The sequence below is a fragment of the Drosophila nasuta genome, chromosome X (assembly GCF_023558535.2).
Source record: "Drosophila nasuta strain 15112-1781.00 chromosome X, ASM2355853v1, whole genome shotgun sequence".
NCBI lineage: Eukaryota > Metazoa > Arthropoda > Insecta > Diptera > Drosophilidae > Drosophila > Drosophila nasuta.
In genome coordinates, this window is record NC_083459.1 from 1,510,159 (window position 1) to 1,533,384 (window position 23,226).

Here is a 23,226-nt window from a genome sequence, read left to right on the forward strand (position 1 = left end):
GCCAAAATTTGTAAGAGCACACACACACACACACATTAACTCACTGTACATACAAATTACTTAAGATACATGCATACATATGCATATACACAATATATATAGTCCTGTATAAACATGTGTATATGTGTATATATTTATATCGAGATAAGCATAGAAATTAATGAAAAGTGCAGAGTAAATTACTAATAATAATAATGATAAGAGCGCATAACATTTACATGGAATATATACTACAAACATATATTTTTTGGAATTTTGCATTAAGCAACAGCAGGTTAAAAATTTAGCATTCAAAGCTTTACACACACACAAACACACAAATGAACAACTAAATTTCTCTGTAGCAATTTATCATTATTCATCTCATTATCATTTGAAATCGTTATTTAAGATGTCGAAAAGTATTTATTTTTTTAGTTAAGTCAAACCAGAGATGAGAGAAGCTAATAACTATAGAAATGAAACAAACATACTATGTAATTTTAATTTTTAATTCCCGTTTTTTTTTTCTTTGTCGTCTATATCATAGTTTTAAGTTTATTGACCCAGATGTCTGGTTGGATCGTCATCTACTATTTAAATTCCTCTTTTTTTTATCACTTTAAGCTAGCCTCTGTCCACTGGCTAAATGTTATTACTGCAAATTGAAAAATGCGTAAAGAGTGTGGAAAACAGGCAACTAAAAATATAGTTTAATATCAATGGAGATATATAAATATATATATGTTTTTTTTTATTATCTATTATCATTGTAATTGTTACCAAGTAATGCAAATACAACCAAATTGATTAAGTATAACAAATACTGTATTGAATAAATACATGATATTTTTACAAGATTACAAAAACCAAAAAACAAATATTTGTTTACTTTCACGGCTTTGATCTGACGAATTTCGAAAAAGGCGTTTCAAACAGCGTTGCCACCCCTAGTGCGGAGGGAGCTTAGCGGAAGTGTTGCACAGCATGGAGGAGCAGTGGCAACACTTGACACTTGAGCGCTGCTCAAATTATCGATAACGATAACAGTACAGTGCTGCTGCATTAACGCAATGCAACGTAGTGTTGCTGTTGGGGAATAAATAAATTACTACAAAAATTGCATGAAGTGCTTATTGTATAGCATGGCAACCATCTCGCTCTAACGCGTGTGCAAAAAGAATAGAAATCAAAATTCGAATGTAATTCACGCGCCAAACAAGCGCATGGCTGTGTGTGTGTGTGTGAGAAAGGAATCGAAATGGAGCGCAAGCCAGGCAAGCAGAGCAGCGCAGCAGCAGCGGCTGCGACTGCGACTGAGGCGCAACAACAAAAATTCTGGCCATTTGCCGACAGCGATTAAACGCGGTGCGTTCATTCGTTCGTTCGTTTCATTCTGTTGTTTCGCTGTGCATCGCGCTCGCCGCCCTTTTCAACGTACGTATTTCATCTATTTTTTTTTTGCGTGCTTGCGTGTGTGTGTGTGTGTTTTATTTTATTTTGTATTTTTTTGTGGTTTTGTTTTTTCGGCATATTTGTTTGTCTAGCTAACAGTGTATGTGACGACACACATAAATTCATACAGAGAGAGAGAGAGAGAGAAAGCCTTGCGACTATTTTGTTAATAACTAATATATGTTATGTGAAGTAATAAAAACATTGTGAGTGTAAACAATAACAGTGAACAGCGAGCAGCGTGCTTCACAGGCATTCAACACAGTGCGTGTGTTTGAGTGTGTGTGCGCGAGTTTTGTGTGTGTGTGTGTGTGTGTGATTACTTGCATGCGTGTGGTAAGTCGACAAAGTCTAGCTCAAAATCACTGCAATATGCTGTCAAATAATTTCGCATACAGGCTTAAGAGACCACAAATGTGAGAAAGTCTGTATGTTGTGTGTGTGTGTGTGTTGTCTGCTATCTTTTTGGTTTTGTAAACTCGAATTAAACTTGAAGCATTGCTTGGCTGTAGAAAATCCAATTGGAGTTGCTTTGTATTGTTTTCTCGCTAACTGTGTATGTGTGTGTGTGTGTGTGTGAGTTGGTTTTGTAGTTTCCACCCCAGCACAGCTCGGCTCCCGGCTCGCAGTTTAATGCGCAGCTTCCCTTGAGCCGGATTCGAATTGTTGTTGTTGTTGTTACTTAGTTTCAACCCCCCTGAATGCGTCTTAAAACGTGTTTCAAAATGGGTGGCTCACAGCTGTGTGTCTGCCTGTCTGTCTGTCTCAGTGTTTGAGTGTTTGAATGTGTGTGTGTGTGTGTGTGGTTTGGGCTTTATGGCTGCTGCTGTCGCTTTGTCGCCTTGTCGCTGTCTCTGCTTCTGTTGCTGTGGCGCATTATCCTTGGCTGCGCTTTGTGCGACGTTTTCGTCGCCGTTAGTTATGACATCAACACACGCTTTGGCACACACACACATACACACACAAAAACGTGCGCATGTTGGTGAGCTTTGTCCTTTGCCTAAAGCTTGCGCTTGCCTTCGGCTCTGCGCTTGATTCGTGCTTACGAATGTCGCCACGTTCTTCTTCTTCTTATTGTGGTTGTAGTTGTATTTGTATTTAGAGCGCGGTTTCGTGTATGTGTGCGAATGTTGTGTGTGTGTGTGCCCTTGCTTTGCAATCATCTTGCAGTTGACGCTGAAATTAATTGTTATCGATTTACTGCAATGGAATTTTTGTATCATTTCAGTTTTGCTACTTGCTTCTTTATGTGAGTGGCTTATACAAATATCTAAATGCGTGCACACACACACACACATGTATATTTATTTGTATGTGTGTGTGTGTGTGTGTGTGTGTGTGTTTGTTGTTCTAAATTTATATCGCTGCACGCGGCCCATTTTGTAGCTTTCAACTTTGGCTTTTGGGGCGCAAACCAAACAGCGATCCCTCCCTCCTCCCTCTCCCTTTCCGTTCTTCTCTCCTACTCTTGCGCTCCCCCCTCACACACACACACACACACACACACACACACACCTTGCTGCCTTATGGCGCAACTCGAGATTTGATCGTTTTCCATGCGTCGAGTGGGAAAACTTTTTGGTTGTTGCTTTTTTTTCTCGTCTTTTATGATGCTTTTGCCTAAAAATATCCACACAGTTGAAACATTTTGAGTTGGACTCGCAGCTGCTTTTTTTTTTTTGTTAATTGTTGCAGCACACATTTGTAACAAAGTGCATATGTATATCTGTTTCTCTCTCTCTATCTCTCTTTTTTGTACTTGCAGCCGTAAAGCTCGCTACAAAAACCGCTTCAAGCTGAGCCTAAAAGCTTGCGAGCTTAGATTTGTGTTTTGAATTTGGATTTTACTTCTTTTGAATTATTTCTTTTGTCTAATTCCATTTTCAATCTATAATTAAAAACCAAATCGCTCGTCATCTTTAAGTTTAGAACACTTTGCTTGTGTTGCGATCTCGCTCGCTCTCTCACTGTCTCACTCTCACCCCATGCCGTGTAGCCAAAGCTTCTTTCGGTCTATTTTTGGCTAGGCCATTTATAGCGCTCATTTCAGCGCACTCTTTTTCACTCTCTCTGTCTCTGTCTCTCTCTCTCTCTGCCTTGCTCGGTTTCTCGTTGTCGTTGTGTTTATCAATCTCTGCGCTGGGCTCGGCTCTATTAGCAGTATTAGGAGGGAAAGAGAGAGAGAGAGAGAGAGAGTGAGTGAGTGAGTGAAGGGAGTTTGAGGGGGAAGAGCTGCATAGGTGAATGGAGTGCGTAGAGTTAAGTTCAATTACCTTTAAATGGATTATACAAACAGACGCGAGCAGCTCTGATATCAAACACGGCGCATGCACTAACTCACACACACACACACACACACATACACAGACGCAGGCGCGCAGAGAGGCCTGATCCCAGTTCTTCGTTGCTCTCCGTTTCTTCGTCTTCCCAGTTTGTAATGCTTGCCCCGTGGCCCCGTTTGTCCTAAGACCGAGGTGAGGGTAGCAAGCGTTGCCAGCGCCAACAACAACAACAACAAGAAGAAGAAGAAGAAGAGCATCACAAGATGCTGCCAAAAATAAATTTGAACTCAAATCGCAGCACTAGGCGAGGAACCAATTCGAGTGCCAAGAAAAACCAACGCAATGAATTCGGTTTTTTGTTGTTGTTGTTGTTGTTTTTTGGTTTTCGTCTTCAAGAGCCCGGCGAGAGCGCAGTGCAAAGACTAACAACAACAACAACAACAGGGGCAGAAAAAACCAACTCAGTTTTCTTATATATATACAATGCAAACCTCTCCGCCTTTTGCCTCCCCCTCCCCACCCCCCTCGCTCACGAGGCGCGCTCAAGTGTGCAAGAGAGAGAGAGAGCAAGAAGAAGAAAAAATGCAATTCGGACGTTCGCGGGATTTTTGATTGGAAACGCTTTGTTTATGCCAAAGTATGTTCGCAGAAAAACTCAAAAAGTGAGAGCGAAAGATATCACGGCAGCGGTGCTTTTGGGGGCGGGAGGGAAAAGCCATTCCCAAAATCCAGAGAGTCGCCCCCCCACCCCCTTAAAAATGACGCAACGCCTACGTGCCCATAAGCGTACGTGACGACCTCATTAGTTTCGAGTTTCCCCGAAAAAAAAAAAAAACAAAACAGAACTAAGAAACACAAAATCAGAGCAGGGAAATTATTTCACAAATTTTGTAAGACCAAAAACAAAAAGAAAAAAAACATGCACACAAAGAAAACCGAAATGAAAAACACTTTTCCCAAGCAGAAAGCTTAACCTAATGTTATAGATGTGCTCACACACACACACACACACACGCACACAAACACTATACATATATAGCTGAAATCTCAGACAGAGACGCCCCAGCTAGCGATCCTCTTTGCTCTCTTCTCATCTTGCCTTCGTTTACGTTTCCGTCTCCGTCTCCGTCTTGTCTCATCCGAGTCTATTTATAAAGTCGACAAAATCGGTAGCGACTCGTTGCCAAGAGTTGCCAAGTTGGCCCAAGCGAAAGTACAGTTGCGTGCTCACGTCTCGATTGAGCTAACCATATACATACATATACCATCGATCAGTTCTTTTTGATTTCTAGTCTAGTTCAAAGTTAATCCTAAGTTATCAACTTTAGCTTTAACTGTGAAGTTTTGCTCCTTTCTTTAATGGTTCGTATAAAGCAACTTTTCAATTGCATTTATCTGAAAAAACGCTTAAATTATGGACAAAATTTACCGAACTTGAATTTTTAATCCTTTTTGAAAATTATTTTATTTATATTTATGCGCTTTAGATTGTTAGTCTCGCATTACATTAGATAACTAAGCAGAGTTCTAAGAAAATGTTTTTTTTTAGCGATCTCTTTCATAATTATTGTTTTTTTTTTGTCTTTTTTCATTTTTCTAAAATTGTATCAGTTTTTTCAAAGTTTCTTAGACATATTCCAATCTAGTTAACTTTAATACTCCAAGTCGTTTAGTTCTTAAAAAGTTCTATATTTCATAGAATGCAGAATTTTCAAAAAAAACAAGTTTTGAGGGTTTTTGTTAACATGCATTTTTTTAGATCTTGTTTATCTATTAATAAAATGCATAAAATCTTTATGAGTAATATTTTGAGACTTGAAAATTTGTTGTTAAAAGAGTTTTAGTTTTGAGAAGTATCCATAGATATATGCCATACTATCTCTTTTCATTTGCATACAAAAATTAAAAAGTTCTATATATCATAAACTTTAGAATATACTTAAAAAAATCAAAATTGAGCGTTTTTTAACATACATTTTTTTTTTAAATCCTTTTTTATAAAGAGACTCCGTTTTGATGGAGTTCGATACATACATATATTCTATTCTATGCAATCTTCTTTTGCAACTGTAGAATTTTATGAGTAATCTTTGAAGAATATATTGTATATGTATTATTATGATCGTTTTTATTAAGTGATCTACAATAAACCAGACTTGGAATTGAAACTGTTCATCTTTTTTATGTTTTTAAGTAAGGACTAAAGATATGTAAAGAAGCCCAACATATTTCGCTGTGATTTAATTGAATTAGGATCTTTTGGAAACGAACGTCTTTCCAAAGAAGCTTTTACTTTTTAAGCAGATTGTTCATGACTTGAAAGTTTGACAAAAATTTGTGAATTCAAGGATTGTAATAGATCGAAAGTTATCCCCAACTTGTGTTTCAATGTAATGAGCATTGAATAATGCCAATGGAATGTGGCCGAAATGTTGTTTAGGTTAATTTGTGCTTTTGGCTCGAAACGATATTGTGTACGAGAATAACGAGGAAAACGAATAACCGAATGAACGATTTTTCCAATATTTTCGGACATGAAGCTGCGCTCTCTCTTGTTCTCTCTCTCACACACACTCTCTGCGTCGACATAGGAAAAGAGAGATATTTTCTTTTGAACTTTTGGTTGGAAAATTGCCAACCCCTCACGGCGATCAGTCCGACCTCAATAGCTCGACTAAAGTTTTCTTTAACATTGTTGTGGGAGAGGTGTGTGAGGGGGTGGGGGGGGGGATGTGATCAAGGAGAGTGAGAGCGAGAGAGACAGAGAGAGAGAGAGAGAGAGGGGGGTGCTGCAACAGAGAATGCGCTGCTGTTGCTCAGCTCGCATCGCGCATCTCGCAGCGGCCAACAACAGGCTGCGATGGCTGCTCGGCCGCTCGTGGCCAATTCGAGTTGCTTTCTCTGAATTCAGTTTTCAGTATTCAATTGCGACTGCGACTGCGAACTGCGAACTGTGAAACAAACTGTGTGCTGTGTCTCTGTATTTCGTTTTGTGACGCGGCCAACGAAATCCCGACAAACGGATCCAGAATAAAACACACACACACACACACACATATGAACATACATGCACAGAGAGCGAGAGCGAGAAGGTAAAACGCTTGTGTTCGCGCTTTGCGCTTTTCCTACTAAGTGTGAGTGTGAGTGAGACCTGGTATGTGTGTGTGTGTGTGTGTGTGTGTTTGTGTCTATTTCGAAAATCACATAGCGCATACCGCAATATCGTTTGTGCCGTGAATACGAAGAGTGCGAGACAGAGACAGAGAGAGAGAGAAGGAGAGACAGACGACGACGAGGTTAAAAAAGAGCTCTGATGGCTTTGCAGACTCACGATGCTTTTGTTTTTGTTTTTGTTTGTCTTTTGTAATTGGCCCCGCCAGCCAGTCAGCTACAAAATACATGCATACATAGGCATACATATGTATGCCTACGCATCACATGCATACATACATACATACATAGCTGCAATATGCGTAAACACAACAATAAGAGCAGCAGAGCTTTCGCCATTTTGTTTTGTGCACTGTGCAGCTTTAAGCTCGGCTTGACAGCAGCTTCACAGCAGGAGTTGTGTGCGTTAGAGTGAGACAGCTCGACTGCAGAGAGCGAAGCTTTTTCTTTCCTGTGACTTCTTGTCGTAGTTTCGGGAGAGAGAGCAAAGCTTTATTGACAGGTTCAACACCTGCTGGTTAGCGTCCAATTTTTCATCACATACTTTTGCGTGGTGACTCAGCGAGTGAGTGAGCGTTGGGCAAGGTGGAGAGGGGTGGTGGGGGGAAGAGGTTGCTGGTATCAAATCGAAATTGCAGCGCGCAGTTAATACAGTTATAACCATGGAGCCGCAAGCTCACCTTTAAAGCGATAAGATAAAGCTGCGGCGGACGGGACACACACACACACACACACACACACATACGCACACAGATTAGATATTAGAACTTTTACTCGCGAGTCGCGACGCCCCCCAAAGCATGAGTTGTTTGAAAGCCTCGGCCCACGGCGCGTTATGGGCATTATCTTCAATTACTCTGGACTAGTTAAGCAATCAGCTCTGAGGCTTAAACACGTTTCCACAAAAAACACTAAAATTCGGAATACTCGCAGTTTTGTTGTCACACAGTTTTAATTCAATACGCAGCAGCAGCAGCAGCGACGTCACCGCTTTCAATTTTCCTTATAATTTTCATGAATTTTCCATATTGTATGTGTATGTATCTAATAGAACGCGCCACTCTTTCCCTCTCTCTCTCACTCTCTCACTATATATATAATATATACATATATGTCGGTGTGTTTGTGTTGGTGTGTTTACGATTTGGCGTAGATTTTTGTTATTTCTCATACTAACAAATTCACTGCTGTGTATTTTTAATTTTAGTCCAAGGTTTGAAACAACAACAAGAACAACAACTAGTGTAAAGCAGAAGAAGACGACGACGCGGAGAACAACAACTATAAACGTAATCAAAGCAACAAAGAAGCGCACAACAAAGTCTCCAATCACGAGAGACAACATTGCTAAAGAACCAGAGAGGAACGCAGACAGAGAGAGACAGAGAGAGAGAGAGAGTCCGATCGAGAGCGAGGCAGCTTGGTCAATACAAAAAATTACGCATACGCCGTGTGAAGCGCAATCGCAGCCAAAAAGAAATAAACACAAAACAAAGCCACAACAACAACAACAACAACAACAAAGAAGAAGAAGAAGAAGAAGCAACAATATTTTTGTTAAGATTAATAATACAATTAACCGATCGCCGCTGACTGACTCAGCCCCTTGAAGACCTTCCCCTCAAAGCCTCGCCCCCCAAAGTGAACGGATCAGCAACGGACTCTCTTTCTTCAATGTTGTTGGCCTCCCCTCCCGAAATTAATCATCGCTGACAATCGCAGATAGTTTCGGCGCCGCCAATTGCCGAGATTCTCTCCACACACAAAAAAACACCCGCTGATAATCATCGACTAGGCGAAGCACAGCCTCATCGCCACCGTGCAATCGGCATTGGTGGTAACAATTTCAAACTGCATCCGGCTAGAAACTCAGGTGAGCAGCAAACTAAACATTGTGTGCAGTGATTTCTGCGAAAATAATACAATCATTTATCTATGGAATAATATATTGAATTATCTATACAGATTGAAATTATATTGAAATTATCTATACAGATTGAATCAATACGTGACAAGTTCGATGTAGATTTTCTTTTTGTGTAGAAATGAATATAGACCTTTAATCTGAAATAGTATTCTATATTTTGGAGAGATCTTCCAATGATTTCTTCTATGGAGTTTATATTATTATACATTGAAATAATACTTGACAAGTTTCATATAGAGATTTCTGGGACAATGTTTTTGTGTAGAAATTAATATTGGATTGTAGACCTTTAATCTGTATATTGCTATTTAAAGTGAACTGTATATTATTATATTTTTTGGAGAGATTTACCAATGATTTCTTCTCTATTATACATTGAAACAATACTTGACAAGTTTCATGTAGAGATTTCTGGGACAATGCTTTTGTGTAGAAATTAATATTGGATTGTAGACCTTTAATTGCTATTTAAAGTGAACTGTATATTATTCTATATTTTGGAGGGATTTACCAATGATTTCTTCTCTATTAAACATTGAAACAATACTTGACAAGTTTCATGTAGAGATTTCTGGGACAAAGCTTTTGTTTAGATTTGAATATATATTGAATTGCAGACCTTTAATCTGTATATTGCTATACATATATATGTATATATACTATATATTAAGTGAGCTGTGTACTATTCTATATTTTGGAGACATTTATATTATTATACATTGCAACAATACTTGTCAAGATCGATGTCGAATTTTGTTTTTTTGTGACAAAGCTTTTGTGTAGAAATCAATATTGAATTGTAGACCATGAATTCTTCTATAGAAACATATGTGAAGAGAGTTGTATACTTTTAAATACTTCATATTTTGTATGCCCTCTATAAGTAAGCATTAGGTGATATAAATATTAAATTGTAGACTCTTTTGCCAATCATTTTTTCGATTGAAAAGAGCTGTGCTCTATTTTATACTTTGGAGAGATTCTCCAATGATATCTTGTATACTCTCTAAAATGATATAGTTGAAATATTATTTGACAAGTTACGTGTAGAGATTTCTGCGAAAGCTTAACACTGTGACAGAGCTTTTGTGTACATATACATTTTAATTTGTAGAAGAGATCTGTATACTATTTTATACTTTGGAGAGATTTTCCAAAGATATCTTGTATTCCCTCTATGAGAAACTTAGCAAACTAGATGTAGATTTCTGTGAAAGCTTAAAACTGTGACAAAGATTTTGTGTTTTTTAAAATTGTAGACTTCTCAGACGGCACTTAAAGAAAGCTTTATGCTTTGGAGAGTTGTCAAATTATAACTGTTTTTAAGCTCTTCATTGTAATGATCCACGCGTAGAGACTTCTACGCTTTTGATTAGAATTGAATTTTAAATATATAAATTTTGTTTAATCAACCAACTACGTTGGGGTGATAATGTATGTAGACTTTTGAACAGACTTAGAATTTGAACTTGATAAGTTTGCAAAAGTTTCTTTGAGAATTTTTTGCAAGTGTAATATATATATACACATATATATATTATAGGTTTTTTTTTGGAGAATTTTAAAAATGTCTTGGGAGAGTTCCAAATGCTGAAAACCTTTTGTGGCAAACATTCGATCAAAAGTATAACATGAAATGTCATTAAATCATTATTTGTAAAATGAAAAGCGCTCAAAAGCAAATATTGAGCTTATTGGAGAGTAAAAAAAAGAGAGCATAAGCGCACAATAAACTCTGCTCCTAATCTCAGGATATGACCTGAATAGTCACGGCCTTTCTCAGGACAGACTGGAGGTTGAACTCGAGAGTCGTCTAAGGGTAAGAAGGGGCTCGAGACTGTGAAGTGAAGGCAAACTCACGTACACAAAAAATGCCAGGCAATGTGGTCCCAAGTGGCGTTCAGGCCTCATCATCATCATCGGCTGCTCAACAGCTCGCCACTTCAACAGCTCATCATACACTTACACAAAGACACAGACACAGACAGACGCACACTTAAGCACACGTATACGAACCAATACAACCGCGGTGAAGACCCGTGACCAAGGCCTGTCAGTTGCTAGTTTCGGCCAGTCTTATCAAAGAGCCAACAAACAGTTAGAACTTAAAACTTGCTCAACCCACAGGCCCAGAACAATTGAAAATTTCAAATCTATACACACACACACAGACACAACTTATAAGACACGTGTGTGTGTGTGTGTGTGGCTAGAGATGCGCATAAGTCGTGACACGAACTGAGTTTAAACGATTTGGGTTAATTTGATTAAACTACGAAACAAATTGATTGCCGAGAATCAAAATAAAAAACCTTGCTTTGCACTAAAATTTATGTCTAAACAACGTGAATTTGCAACAAATGAATTTCTTAGTAAGACTGTGTTAAATTTTCGACTTTTGAAAAGAAATTCAATTTATTCGTTGCTGTCTTCGCTCAATGTTTTCAATTTTAAGAAAAGTTAAAATGAAATTCAATGATAATAAAAAGGATTATTTTATATATTTTTTTTAACAATTTTTGTATAATTTAAATATTTTAAAATGTAATTGTAAAATGTAACTAATTATATAAAAAGGCAAATCTATAGGTGGTATAATTATAGTGCATTCTTAAAATAAATCCAAAATCAAACATTTACTACGATCTAAAAATGTCATGTAGGTTTTTATAAATATTTTATATTTTCGCTTAAGATTTGGGCAACTTAAATATTTCAATCGAATCGCATATTTTCGCTTATCTTTTTTGTTTTTAAGTAAGAGCCTATTACCATTTAAAATGTTGCTTTTATTAATTTGAATGTGAATTTTGATTATGTTAAAGTTCCAAGTTTCTTGATTATTATTAGATTTACTGAGGTTTTAAGCTTTTCGTTGATATTACCTCAAGATTTGCGCAATTTAAATATTTTATTCGAATCATATATTATTGACTTGCTTTTTTTTAAATTACAAATTTACAAACTAAAAATTTGATTGTACAAATTTGTGTGTGTATTTCAATTATATTAAAGTTATAATTTTTATTAGATTTACTGAGATTTTAAGCTTTTCTTTCATATTTTCGATCAAAATTTGGGTAATTTTAAATATTCAATTGCAAATCGTACATTTTTGAATTTTGTTATTTTCTAAATCGAATTCTATATATCTGTATCTAACTTAAAATATCTATATGAATATAATTTTAGTTTAAATTAAATAATTTTTTAATTTTCAATTTTGTTTTTTGGAGTCACATATTTTTGATGATTTGATTTACTGAGATTTTAAGTTTTTCAAGATTTGCGTGATTTGAAATATCCGATAGCGAATCGTATATTTTTGAATTCTGTTATTTTATAAATCGAATTCTATATATCTGTATCTAACTTAAAGTATCTAAATGAATATAATTTTAGTTTAAATTAAATAATTTTTTAATTTTCAATTTAGTTTTTTGGAGTCACATATTTTTGATGATTTGATTTACAGAGATTTTAAGTTTTTCAAGATTTGCGTGATTTAAAATATCCAATTGCGAATCGTATATTTTAGAATTTTGTTATTTTCTAAATCGAATTCTATATATCTGTATCTAACTTAAAATATCTATATGAATATAATTTTAGTTTAAATTAAATAATTTTTTAATTTTCAATTTATTTTTTTGGAGTCACATATTTTTGATGATTTGATTTACAGAGATTTTAAGTTTTTCAAGATTTGCGTGATTTAAAATATCCGATTGCGGATCGTATATTTTTGAATTCTGTTATTTTCTAAATCGAATTCTATATATCTGTATCTAACTTAAAATATCTATATGAATATATTTGTATATTCAAATGCGTGTCACGTCGTGTCACGCGCGCATCTCTAATGTGAGCGCTTTACGCATTGAATCAAGCGACTGTTCAGCGGGGCAACAGTCAGAGCAGCAAATTTTTTGGTTTTTGTTATTTTTTTTTTGCCCCAAAACCCGCGCACAGTACTCGGGCTCGCATTTTTATCAGCGGCTTATCAGTAAATAATTCCACCTGTTGTGCAGTTGCTTCGTCGACATGCTCTTGCCAAAGGGGTGAAGCAGAGGGTGTTCAAGAGGCCTTAGGTTGGGTTGAGTTGGGTTGGGTTGGGTTGGGTGGACGGGTTGCTCTGTTTGGAGTAGCGCTTAAGTATGAGAGAGAGAAAGAGAGAGAGTGTGTGTGTGTGTTTGTGTGTAGAGATAACTCCAGTCAGGTGTCGCTTTGAAGCTTCTGCTTTCAGAAGCAGCGCTTACTTTACAGACAGAGAGACAGAAAGAGAGCGACAAAAAGTTGGGGATTTAGTGAGATATGCACTTCATATACAAACACACAAATATATACATATATGTAGTTCAAGATACATTTGTATCTTTTGTGAGCCACCGCTTGCAGTTGTGTTACATATGTACATAGACTTAAGTATCTCGCATTCGCAGTGCAGTTGACACTGTATGTGTGTGTGTGTTTGCATTGCTCAGCAGAAAGCCGCTGCCTGTTGTGACCATCAGTGGCTGGATTTCATAGATAACACACACACACACACACACACAACTTAAGTGTGACTGCGCGATTCAGTTGAGTTTCATTTTTTTTAATCTTATCTTAAAACTTGAGTCGACATCGTTTGCCAGACACCAACGCTGACGCTTTGCAACACTCACACGATCACACACACATTGTTGCCCTAACACGCACACACACACATGCACTAAGTGGAGTACAGTGGTCGATATATGTGTCACAACAAAAATAATGACAGGAAATCAACTGAAATTTGATCCTCAGTTGTCTATTTTAATTCAAGCGAGATCAACAATTAATTGATCGTCAAATATCGCATTTAAATTATGCATAATCTTATCAACTCGCCATAAATTGAGTTCATTACATTCTGAATTGTTCAGAATTTATAAATATTATCGCAACTCAAATAGCAATTTTACTTTTGAATTTGAATTCAATCCTAAGAAAAATATTTCAATAATATGAATTTCAGCTTTTCATAAATTGAATTAATTTCATTCCAAATTGTTCACGATTTATAAATGTTTTCTCAACTCAAATAGAAATTTTAAATTCTTGTTTCTTAATTTCCAGCTTTGTTTTATTTTAAAAGCTCTTTTTCTTGTTTTCTCTTTTTTTGTGACTAGTTCCTAGAGGATCACTAAATTCGCTTTTGCCTCTAAAACTACAATTCGAGGCTTGATCTTTCAAAGAAGAAAGTCACTATAATTTCTTTGAAGATTTGATCTTGCGGAAAAAATGCGCACAAATAATGAGTATTATTAGAAATTCGTTCATTAAGGTTCCTAGAAAAATCTTTCTAAATATCAAAAATAGCACGACTTTGTTCGATAACAACAGTGAATTAGATATGTCCAGACTAGCTAGTACCCTGGGTTCTTAATGGATATCTTTAAATTATTTTTTTTAGCATTACATTTTTGTGGCTTCTTCTACTGAACTTTAAAATAATATTTAGTTTTTAGACTAAATTTGTTTAAACATAAAAAAGATTCCTGTGCAGTTTGGAAACCAAATATATTTTTGAACCCAAAGAATACAAGAGCTATTTATTTACATGGATTCTTTGCTTCTTGCTTATTTTCTCGGATCAGATATTCTTCTGCATTTCAATTGCACACACACACAAATCCATGCATATTGCTGGTGTGTATTTTGCATCTCTGTTTTGTTTGTTTTTTTTGTGGTATTGTTTTTGTTGCCGTTGCTTGGGCTGCAGCGAGAGCAACCCACGTCAGTCTTCAGTTGCTGTTCGTTTTGAGCTTCGTTTGGTTTCGACGCAGACGGCGATGTCGACGCCAACCCTTACTTTGTGTTGCTGCTGCTGCGCTTGAAACGTCAAATTGTAGGCGTAATACTTCTCTGATAGCGGTCGGAAGCGGAGGCAGAGTAAGCAACTTAACACTGGAGTTGCACTCGTCGTTCTCTGTGTGTGTGTGTGTGTGCATGCATTTATTTATAAACTGCGCTCATTGTTTGCCCCACACGCGGCTTTGACTTGCTCTCATTAAACGCGCGTTCGTCTGTGTGTGTGTGTGTGTGCCTCCTGTGCCTTACTCTCACACTCTCGCTCTCTCTGTGGCTTGCACTGACTAACTCGCTCTCGCACATTGGCTAGCAAATGCGTCTCTCTCGCTCACACATGCGCGCAAGCTTAACATCGTCGTCGACGTCGTCGTCGTCGTCATCGTCGCGTCGCAGCAGTCAGGGTTGTGTTGTTGTAAACTCGGTTTCAAGCTTTAATTACGTCTCATACTCACACACATACACGAGTTGCTGTTGTGTGCGAGCGCAAAGCGTGCAAACAGACGGACTCATTCAGTCTCAGCCCCAGCTGTGCATTTGTATGTGTATGTGTGTGTGTGTGTGTTACGTTCTATGCGGGGCCATGAGGCCGTTGAGGGGCGGCACATACAGTTCTTCTTGCTCTTGTTGTTGTTGTATCTGTGTTGAGTTGCGCTCTTGTTGTTGTTGTTTTTGTTGTTGTCGGCCTGTGCGCGGTATTCCTATTTTTGTTTGCCCGTCGTTGCTGCTGTTGTTGCTGTAGTTCTTGCCTCTGCTGCTGCTCTTGTTGTTGTTGTTGTTGTTGTCGAACGGTACTTCTGAGCGCCAGCCATTATTTGCTTGAATTCAGTCAAGCTTTGTGCTTCGTTGCCGCCGCTCGCGAAGTTGTCGCGTTGTCGTCGCTGTTGCCGTCGTCGTTACTTTCGTTGACGTCGTCGTCTTCGTTGTTCTCGTGTTGTTGTCGTCATTTTAGTCCCGTTATTGCACCCACTAAAAGCAGCCAACCCAAGAACCGCCACAACACACACGCACACACACACACACACACACACACGCACACTCGGGTGACGCGCGATTTGATTTTCGTGAGCGTTTCGTTGATTCCTTGCCCGCTTTTTTGGCCGGCTTTGGCGCGGCCTAAAAACGTGAGTACACAAATACATGCACATGTATGTCCATTCTCCCCATCCCTCCCTGGCCCGCCTCCTTTCAGCGAACTTCATTGCCATGCGTGTGTGTCTGTTTTATTTCGTTTCGTTTCGTTTCGTTTCATTCTTTTTTGTATCAGCACGCTAATCTCCAATTTGAGATTAGATATAAAGTTGCTTTACATTATTATTTCTAGACTCAGCCTGCATTCTGTGCTCTCTCTCTCTCTCTCCCTGCACACACAGACACACATATATAGAGGCATACTCTCTCTCTCCCTTTCTCACGCTCACACACGCTGCGCATTGCCGTAAGTTTAAGCTCCAGAGCTTTCAAAAGCTGCGCTCAAGCAAAGCTTCGACCTAAGCTCAAAGTCTCGATGCCAGTTGAACACACAAAATGAAAAGAGGAATCAAACTGTTCAAATCGATAAAAAGCTTCAATGCTTATCAATAAAAACTAAACCCAAAAAGAAAAACAAAAATAAGAAAAGAGAAGCGCGAAACAATTTTAACCGGCCCAGTAAAGTGCGCAATATACAAACATTTATCGATGGTTTATTGAGAGGGGGGAAGGGACGCAAAGCAGGCAAAAAAGCGTTTCACAAACGTAGCTCGGAGCGAGCTGCTGCCCGTTAGCTGCGTCGCCAGCTTATCACACACAGACGCACGCTCTCGTTGCGTGTATGTGTGTGTGTGTGTGTGTGTGTGTGTGCCTTTATGTAAAATTGTCTCTAGACCCTGCAGAGGCGTATATCGCGTTATCAATATAATCGGCATGTGTGTGTGTGTGTGTGAAAGAGTTAAACGTTTATTTGTTTCTTGTCAATTGTTTTTTTTATTTGTTTCATTTTCGACTCTTTTCTCTTGCTTGTTCGCTTTTTGGTTTTGTTTTATTAATTAAAGAATGGCACTTCTAATGACTAGGTGAATTGATTGCGATTGCGTTTGGGTTTGGGTTTGGGTTTGGGGCGAGGCAATAAGACGACGAAGAAGAAGAAATAGAAGAAGGGTTTGGCAGATTCTTCAAATATTGCCAACAAACTTACGGGCAATATACATATATGAGGGGAATACCAGTAGAATTATACAATTAAAAACATATTTTAAATACAAAAGAGAAAAGTAAACTAAAACTATCATATAACTTTCACAAAAGAATAAGAAGCATTAAAAATTGTGCAGAACAAAAATATTCAAATCTTTTCTGAATTCTGAAAGTCTGTTATGAGCATAAGAAGCAAAAATTTGTTTAAGGAAATATTATCTTTAATATTCAAAAATAGCAAATCTATTCTGAATTCTGAAAGTCCGTTATGAGCATAGGAAAGAAAATATTATCTTTAATATTCACAGTTTCCTACTTTTCAATGCACTAGGGAAGCGTCTATTCGATCAATTATATTATATATTTGTTTATAAGTAAAGCTCTGCAATAACGTGTTCTTGACATTCATTTAATATAATTCTGAGAAATGTCTTAAATATGTTTAACGTTAAATAAATTAACAAATTTCTAAACTAGTTATTACTAGATAATTACATTTTAAAAGTAACGTGCTATAAAAAAAACATGAAATTATAAACAAAAGTTTTTAAAAGAAACTTTCTTATATATGCAATTTTTGTGAAAATTCCTTCAACACATTCTTCTTCTTCTTCTTCACATTCTGGCAGCTTCAAGACGTCTTGCAAACGGTTGAAAATGGAAAAGACTCCCCGGTATACGCAGCGGGAGCGCAACATGGTGCTCACATATGCAGCACAGCACAAGGATGTGATTGAGAATAAGCGCACGGACGCCGAATCCAATCGCAAAAAGGACGAAGTGTGGCTGCAGATAGCCAAGGACTTCAATGGCAAGGTCTATCATCAGCGCAGCGCCAAACAGTTGCGACAGCTCTACAAGAACATGAAGCTCCTCCTCAAGAAGGATCTGTGCGGCGAGGATAAGGGCAATCGCTCCTTCTTGGATCTGCTCAACACACTCTCACAACAGGAGTCGGTGGCCCAATACATTGCCGAGCAAATGTCACCGGATGGCGCCGGCAGTCAAGCGACTGGCAATGGTCGCCATTTGGCCGATGACTACGAGGACTCAAAGGTATGTCTAAAATTAAAATCAACTTGTACAATAACTTAACTAAAAGTGAAGCAGGCAAAAGCACTTTAAGGCTAGAGTCAGAGCCAAAAGCACACTAAAGCATAAAATAAAACCTGCGCGAAATCTGCAAAAGCACATTAAAGTCGTAAAGTTCTACATTTAGTTGTGAACCAATTAAAATTATTCCTGCTATCGATTGAAAGCACATTTAAATTAAAATATATTTATGTAAAGTTATTTCAAACCTTAAAATTAACGAAAGCATAAATTTAAATTGAAAAAAAAAATGTCTTTACGAATTAAAAGTAAAGTAAAAAAAATAACAATTCAAAAGCACATTGTTAGAGAAAAATAGTTTCACACAATAGAAAACCTTAGATTAGAAAAAGCTTAAGTATTGTAGTAAAAATTAATATTTAATTTAATTCTAAAGCATATTTAAGATAAAAGGTTGTTTCTTTACAAAATATAAAGATGTATATTAGCGAAAGTTTTTTTATACTGCTTTTCAAGCATATTTGCATTTAAATGAATTTAAAAGCACATTAAAAATAAAAATGTAGCCATAAAAAATATAAAACTTTATATTATTTTAAGCTTATACGGGAATAAAGCACATTCGAAGGAAGATTAATAAAATATAAAATGTAATTTTACAAAATATAAAGCTTTACATTATTGAAAACTTCAGAAAAGTAAAAAAAACACATTAGAGTTAAAAAATATCGTGTAAAAGCTTTACGCCAACTTTTCTCTTTGCTTTTTTAACATTAAACGTCAGCTAACGAAAAACTTTAATACAAATACAAGATTAATGTGCTCCAACTTTAAGCAAAAGCTTTATTCTAATAAACTTTTCTCCTTGATTCACATCATAATGTAATGAAGTACATTAATGTGCTTCCATTTTAAGGTAAAGCTTTATTCTGATCAACTTTTCTCCTTGACTGACAACAAGCTTAGAGTGATTAAGACAATGTAATGAATGTGCTTTAATGTGCTTTAACGTTAAGAGGAAGCTTTAGCCAAATAAACTTGATAAAAAGCTTTACTGCAAGTTTGAAGTTATCAAGATAGAGTAATGAATTGGATTTATGTACTTTAACATTAAACTTAGACTAAGAAATACTAAGTGAAAGCTTTAAGACAAGTACAATATTAATGTGCTTCAACTTAAAATGAAGACTTTATTTTAATCAACTTTTCTTTTTGATTCACAACGAGCTTATAATGATCAAAATAGTGTAATGAATTAGATTAATGTGCTTTAACTTGATGTGAAAGCTTTAGTCAAATCAACTTGACAAAAAGCTTTACTGCAAGTTTAAAGTTAAGTGAAAAGCTTTAAGACAAGTACAATATTAATGTGCTTCAACTTAAAATGAAGACTTTATTTTCTTTTCTTCTTGATTCACAACCAGTTTATATTGATCAAAATAGTGTAATGAATTGGATTAATGTACTTTAGCTTTAAGCGAAAGCTTTAGCAAAATAAACTTGTGAAAAAGCTTCACTGCAAGTTTAAAGTTAAGTGAAAAGCTTTAAGACAAGTACAATATTAATGTGCTTCAACTTAAAATGAAGACTTTATCAGTCAACTTTAATTCAATCTCTTTAATCAACTTTTCTTCTTGATTAACAGCTTCCACTGTACGAGGGCATGGACACGGATGTCATACTGATCAAATCGGAGACGATTAGCGACAATGAGCAGACTGAGAACGGCATGGACTGCATGGACGATGACGATGACGACGACTGCCCCAGCCCCAAGGCGCCGGAAGTGTGCCTCGAGGAGGAGGACGGGGTGCTTTTTCCCACAGATCGCAGCCACTTGCAGCAGCATAGCGGCGGCGGTTCGATAGCCAGCAATCAAGTGAATGGCAACGGCAACAACATCGGTGGCAGCAACATTGACGCCTTGCCACGTGCACCCAGCTCACCGGTGTGCAGCACCAAGACGTCGATCTCATCGACGGGCAGTTATATGTCCGCTGGGCAGACGCCCAAGGCTGAGATAACGCTGACCAGCATGGGCAACATTCGTGTGGGGGCGTTTGCCAGCATCAATAATACGCTGCACAATGGCAACAGCAACAGCAACAGTAGCAGCCACAACAACAACAACAATAACAACAATAACAATATCAACAGCAGCAGTAACAAGAACAACAACAATAGCAACAATGGCAACAATGTGGTTGCTGCCGCCGGAGGTGGCAACAGCTTGCAACTGACTGCGGAGCAGATGCAACAGCATCTGCTGCTCAATGGCCTGGGATTGTCGGCGGTGCAGCATCCGCCGGCGGGGCAATCGCTGCAGGCGGCCATCAATGCGGCCACAAGCGGCGTGGGCAGCGGGCGGCAGACGCAGACGTTGCAATTGCCGCGGTTGCAGCGGGGACACAATGCGGCAGCAAGTGCTGCGGCAGCCACAAACGGTGGCAACAGCAATGCAACCGGTGTGCAGTTGCTGTTGAATGGCCATCAGACGAGTCGTGACAAATCGCAACAGCAACAACAGCTGCATCAGCAACAGTTGCAGCAGCAGCAGCAGCAGCAACAGTTGCATCCCAGCGGCAGCATCACGTTGGCTGCGGGCAGCTTTAATGGCTACAATGGTCTCAGTGTCATCAACTGTGGCCCCATCAGCAGCGGCAGCAACAACAGCCACAACAACAGTGCCAGCAGCAGCGGCAGCAACAACAACAACAACAACCACAACAACAGCAGCGGCAATCTGCAAACGAGCAGCCAAAACAATCACAATCACAACAACAACCACAACAACAACATCAGCGGCAGCCACAACACAAGCGGCGGCAGCAACAGCGGCACACGTGGCCAACACAATGAGTACATGATGACGCTGGCCGTCGAGGAGCGTAAGCTGAAGATTGAGCTGCTGAATGCGCAGATCAAGTATTGGGAGACGTTGACCAAGAAGCTCGACTCCCAGTCCGGTCACTATCCAAATCCGGCGTGTCCTTGCCACTTCCCGGGCACCGGTGTCATCGGAGGCGTGCCAGCAGCGGGCAGCGCTGCCGTCGCTGTCGCTGCCAATGCGTTGCAAACGCAGTCGAGCAGCAGCTAGTCCGCAGCTTACGCTGGCGGCGCCGACGACGACGACGATGACGACGACGACGACAATGCCGGCCAACTGCAAACTGATGATGACGATGATGTTGAGGATGTTGATGAAGAAGAAGAGGAGGAGGAGGAGGAGGAGGAGAATGTGCTGGATGCTGATGAGCTGGATGATTTGGACAGTGACATCATCTCGATTGTGGACATTGACGATGACGATGACGATGATGACGCTGAGCAGGAGGAGGAGAAGCAGCAGCAGAAGCTCAACATAACTGATTTAACGCTGCACGATGATTTCGATTCACAGGATGCCTTGGTCAAGGATGTGGGCGTGGTCGGCGGTCTCTCCCCGCCACCGCCACCGCCACAGCCAACATCAACATCGACACCCAAGTCGCTGTCGTTGTCGTTGCCGCCAGCGAAGCGAGTGAAGCAGCGACACGTTGCAGTGCTGCCGGCGGAAGCTGCCTCCGCGTTGCTGTTGCAGCTGACACAACAGACGTCGACGTCGACGTCGCCATCGCAATCGCCGCCAAGTGAGGATAAGCTATAGTCTTAAGAGTTATTAGCTAGTCTAGTATTTTAATCCCTTTACCCCAAAGTCTAGTATGGCAATGTCAATGCCTTAAACGTCGTCGTTTTTCGATTTGCCATCAAACCAAAACTACCATAATTAACATATATACAACTATTATTATTATTATTATTATTATTACTATTACTATTATTACTGCTATTTATTTATGTGTGCCAAAAACGAAACTGCGTCTGCGTGTCTGTCTGTGTGTCTGTGTGTGTGCAAGCTTGTGTGTGTGTATGTGTGTGTGCATGTGACGCGTTTTTTTTGTTTTTATTTTTATATTTTATATTTTACATTGTACTTTGTAACAGCGCCTAACCAAACCTTAATTGCCATCTAAAGAAATGCTTGCCAAAATTTAATTTTAAGCATTAATTTATTGTCCCCCCAACCCCAAAGCCAGCAATTATTTATTGTTTTTTTTTTTTTTGCTTTTTTTTTAAACGTTAAGTTACTTATTTTTTGTTAAGCTGTGAAACCAAAAGAAAATGCAACGAAGGGCCTAAAAAAAGAAAAACTATTATGAAATGCAGAAGAAAAACGAAAATACCATTTTCATTGATCACTGTATATTTACCTTAATTAACATTACTTAATTAGTTGTCATCTAGTTACAATAACACACAAAAACATGAGAAAAACACACAAAACAACAACAAAATATGAAAACTGTACAAATGTGGTTCCTAATCTAGTCCTTAAAAACAAAAACACAAAAAAAAACAAACAAAAACAAAAAATCGAAAGAAAAACTGTTTAAAAAAGAATGCAAAATGTGAAATGCAAAAGCAAATTGTTATGCATATAGCGAAACTTGTGTATTTTTTTTTATATACATATATATACATACACAAATTATAAAAGAAATATATATATATATATTTTAATGGAATGCCCCCAGTCCCAAAACCCTCCAAAGAACTGTAGCTAATTTTAATGTACTTAAAAATACAGAATAACAAAAAAAGGAAAAACCAAACAAAAAAAAAAAAAAACAAAGGCACCCACTATCCCCCGTTTATTAGTTTGTACAGAGATATAGGAAGAGATCGAGAGAATGAAAGAAAGAGAAACTTGCTAGTCGCCGTTGCATAACTGTATTCATTAGTCTAGCATAAATGAAAGCGAAAGGATTTCACAAATTATGCTATTTTGTTATGCATTTGCATACTGCTAGTAATAAAACAAAAATTATTATACAAATACAAATATGTGTAATTGTAATGCCTATATGTAACCACAATTTACAAAACAAAACAACAAAAAAATACAAAAACAATTTATACAATTTTTGTAAGCAAAACAAATTAATAAAAAAAAAAACAATGAATTTAATTTTTGCGATCTAATGAATTTGTTGCTTTTAGCTTAAAGCAGGTAACTTCAAACATTTTGAATTTGGCGCGCATATTTTGCAACACTGGATATAAATTAGTGGTTACTTTTCACAACAATGGAAATTTAACGATGCCGCACTTTTCGTATGCGGTATGCAATAAATTGTGATCTAAATACATTAAATCAATGTAAAATAATTACAAATTTGCTATTTAATGAAGTAGTTAAATAATAATAACAGCTTCCTTTTATTATTACATTTATTTTTAAAATATCAAAAGAAAGGATATATTTTGAGTGTGACCATTTTCAGGTTAAACATTGGGATGGCCGATATT

The 23,226-nt window shown here is 37.8% G+C and overlaps 1 protein-coding gene across 4 annotated transcripts; it reads left to right on the forward strand.

The window, feature by feature from the left end:
• The first annotated feature begins 1,275 nt into the window (after positions 1 to 1,275).
• On the forward strand, positions 1,276 to 20,976 carry LOC132795986 (uncharacterized protein DDB_G0283357). 4 transcript variants are annotated; one of them, XM_060806976.1, is made up of 4 exons: positions 1,276 to 1,416; positions 8,095 to 8,760; positions 17,454 to 17,880; positions 19,523 to 20,976. In XM_060806976.1, exons 3-4 carry the CDS (start codon positions 17,482 to 17,484, stop codon positions 20,972 to 20,974), a joined length of 1,851 nt encoding a protein of 616 aa, XP_060662959.1. In that variant the 5' UTR covers positions 1,276 to 1,416; positions 8,095 to 8,760; positions 17,454 to 17,481; the 3' UTR covers positions 20,975 to 20,976. The 4 variants fall into 4 exon arrangements, with proteins under 4 accessions (XP_060662959.1, XP_060662958.1, XP_060662960.1 ...); XM_060806975.1 differs by lacking the exon at positions 1,276 to 1,416 and adding an exon at positions 6,638 to 6,808; XM_060806977.1 differs by lacking the exon at positions 1,276 to 1,416 and adding an exon at positions 7,779 to 7,923.
• The last annotated feature ends 2,250 nt before the right edge of the window (positions 20,977 to 23,226 follow it).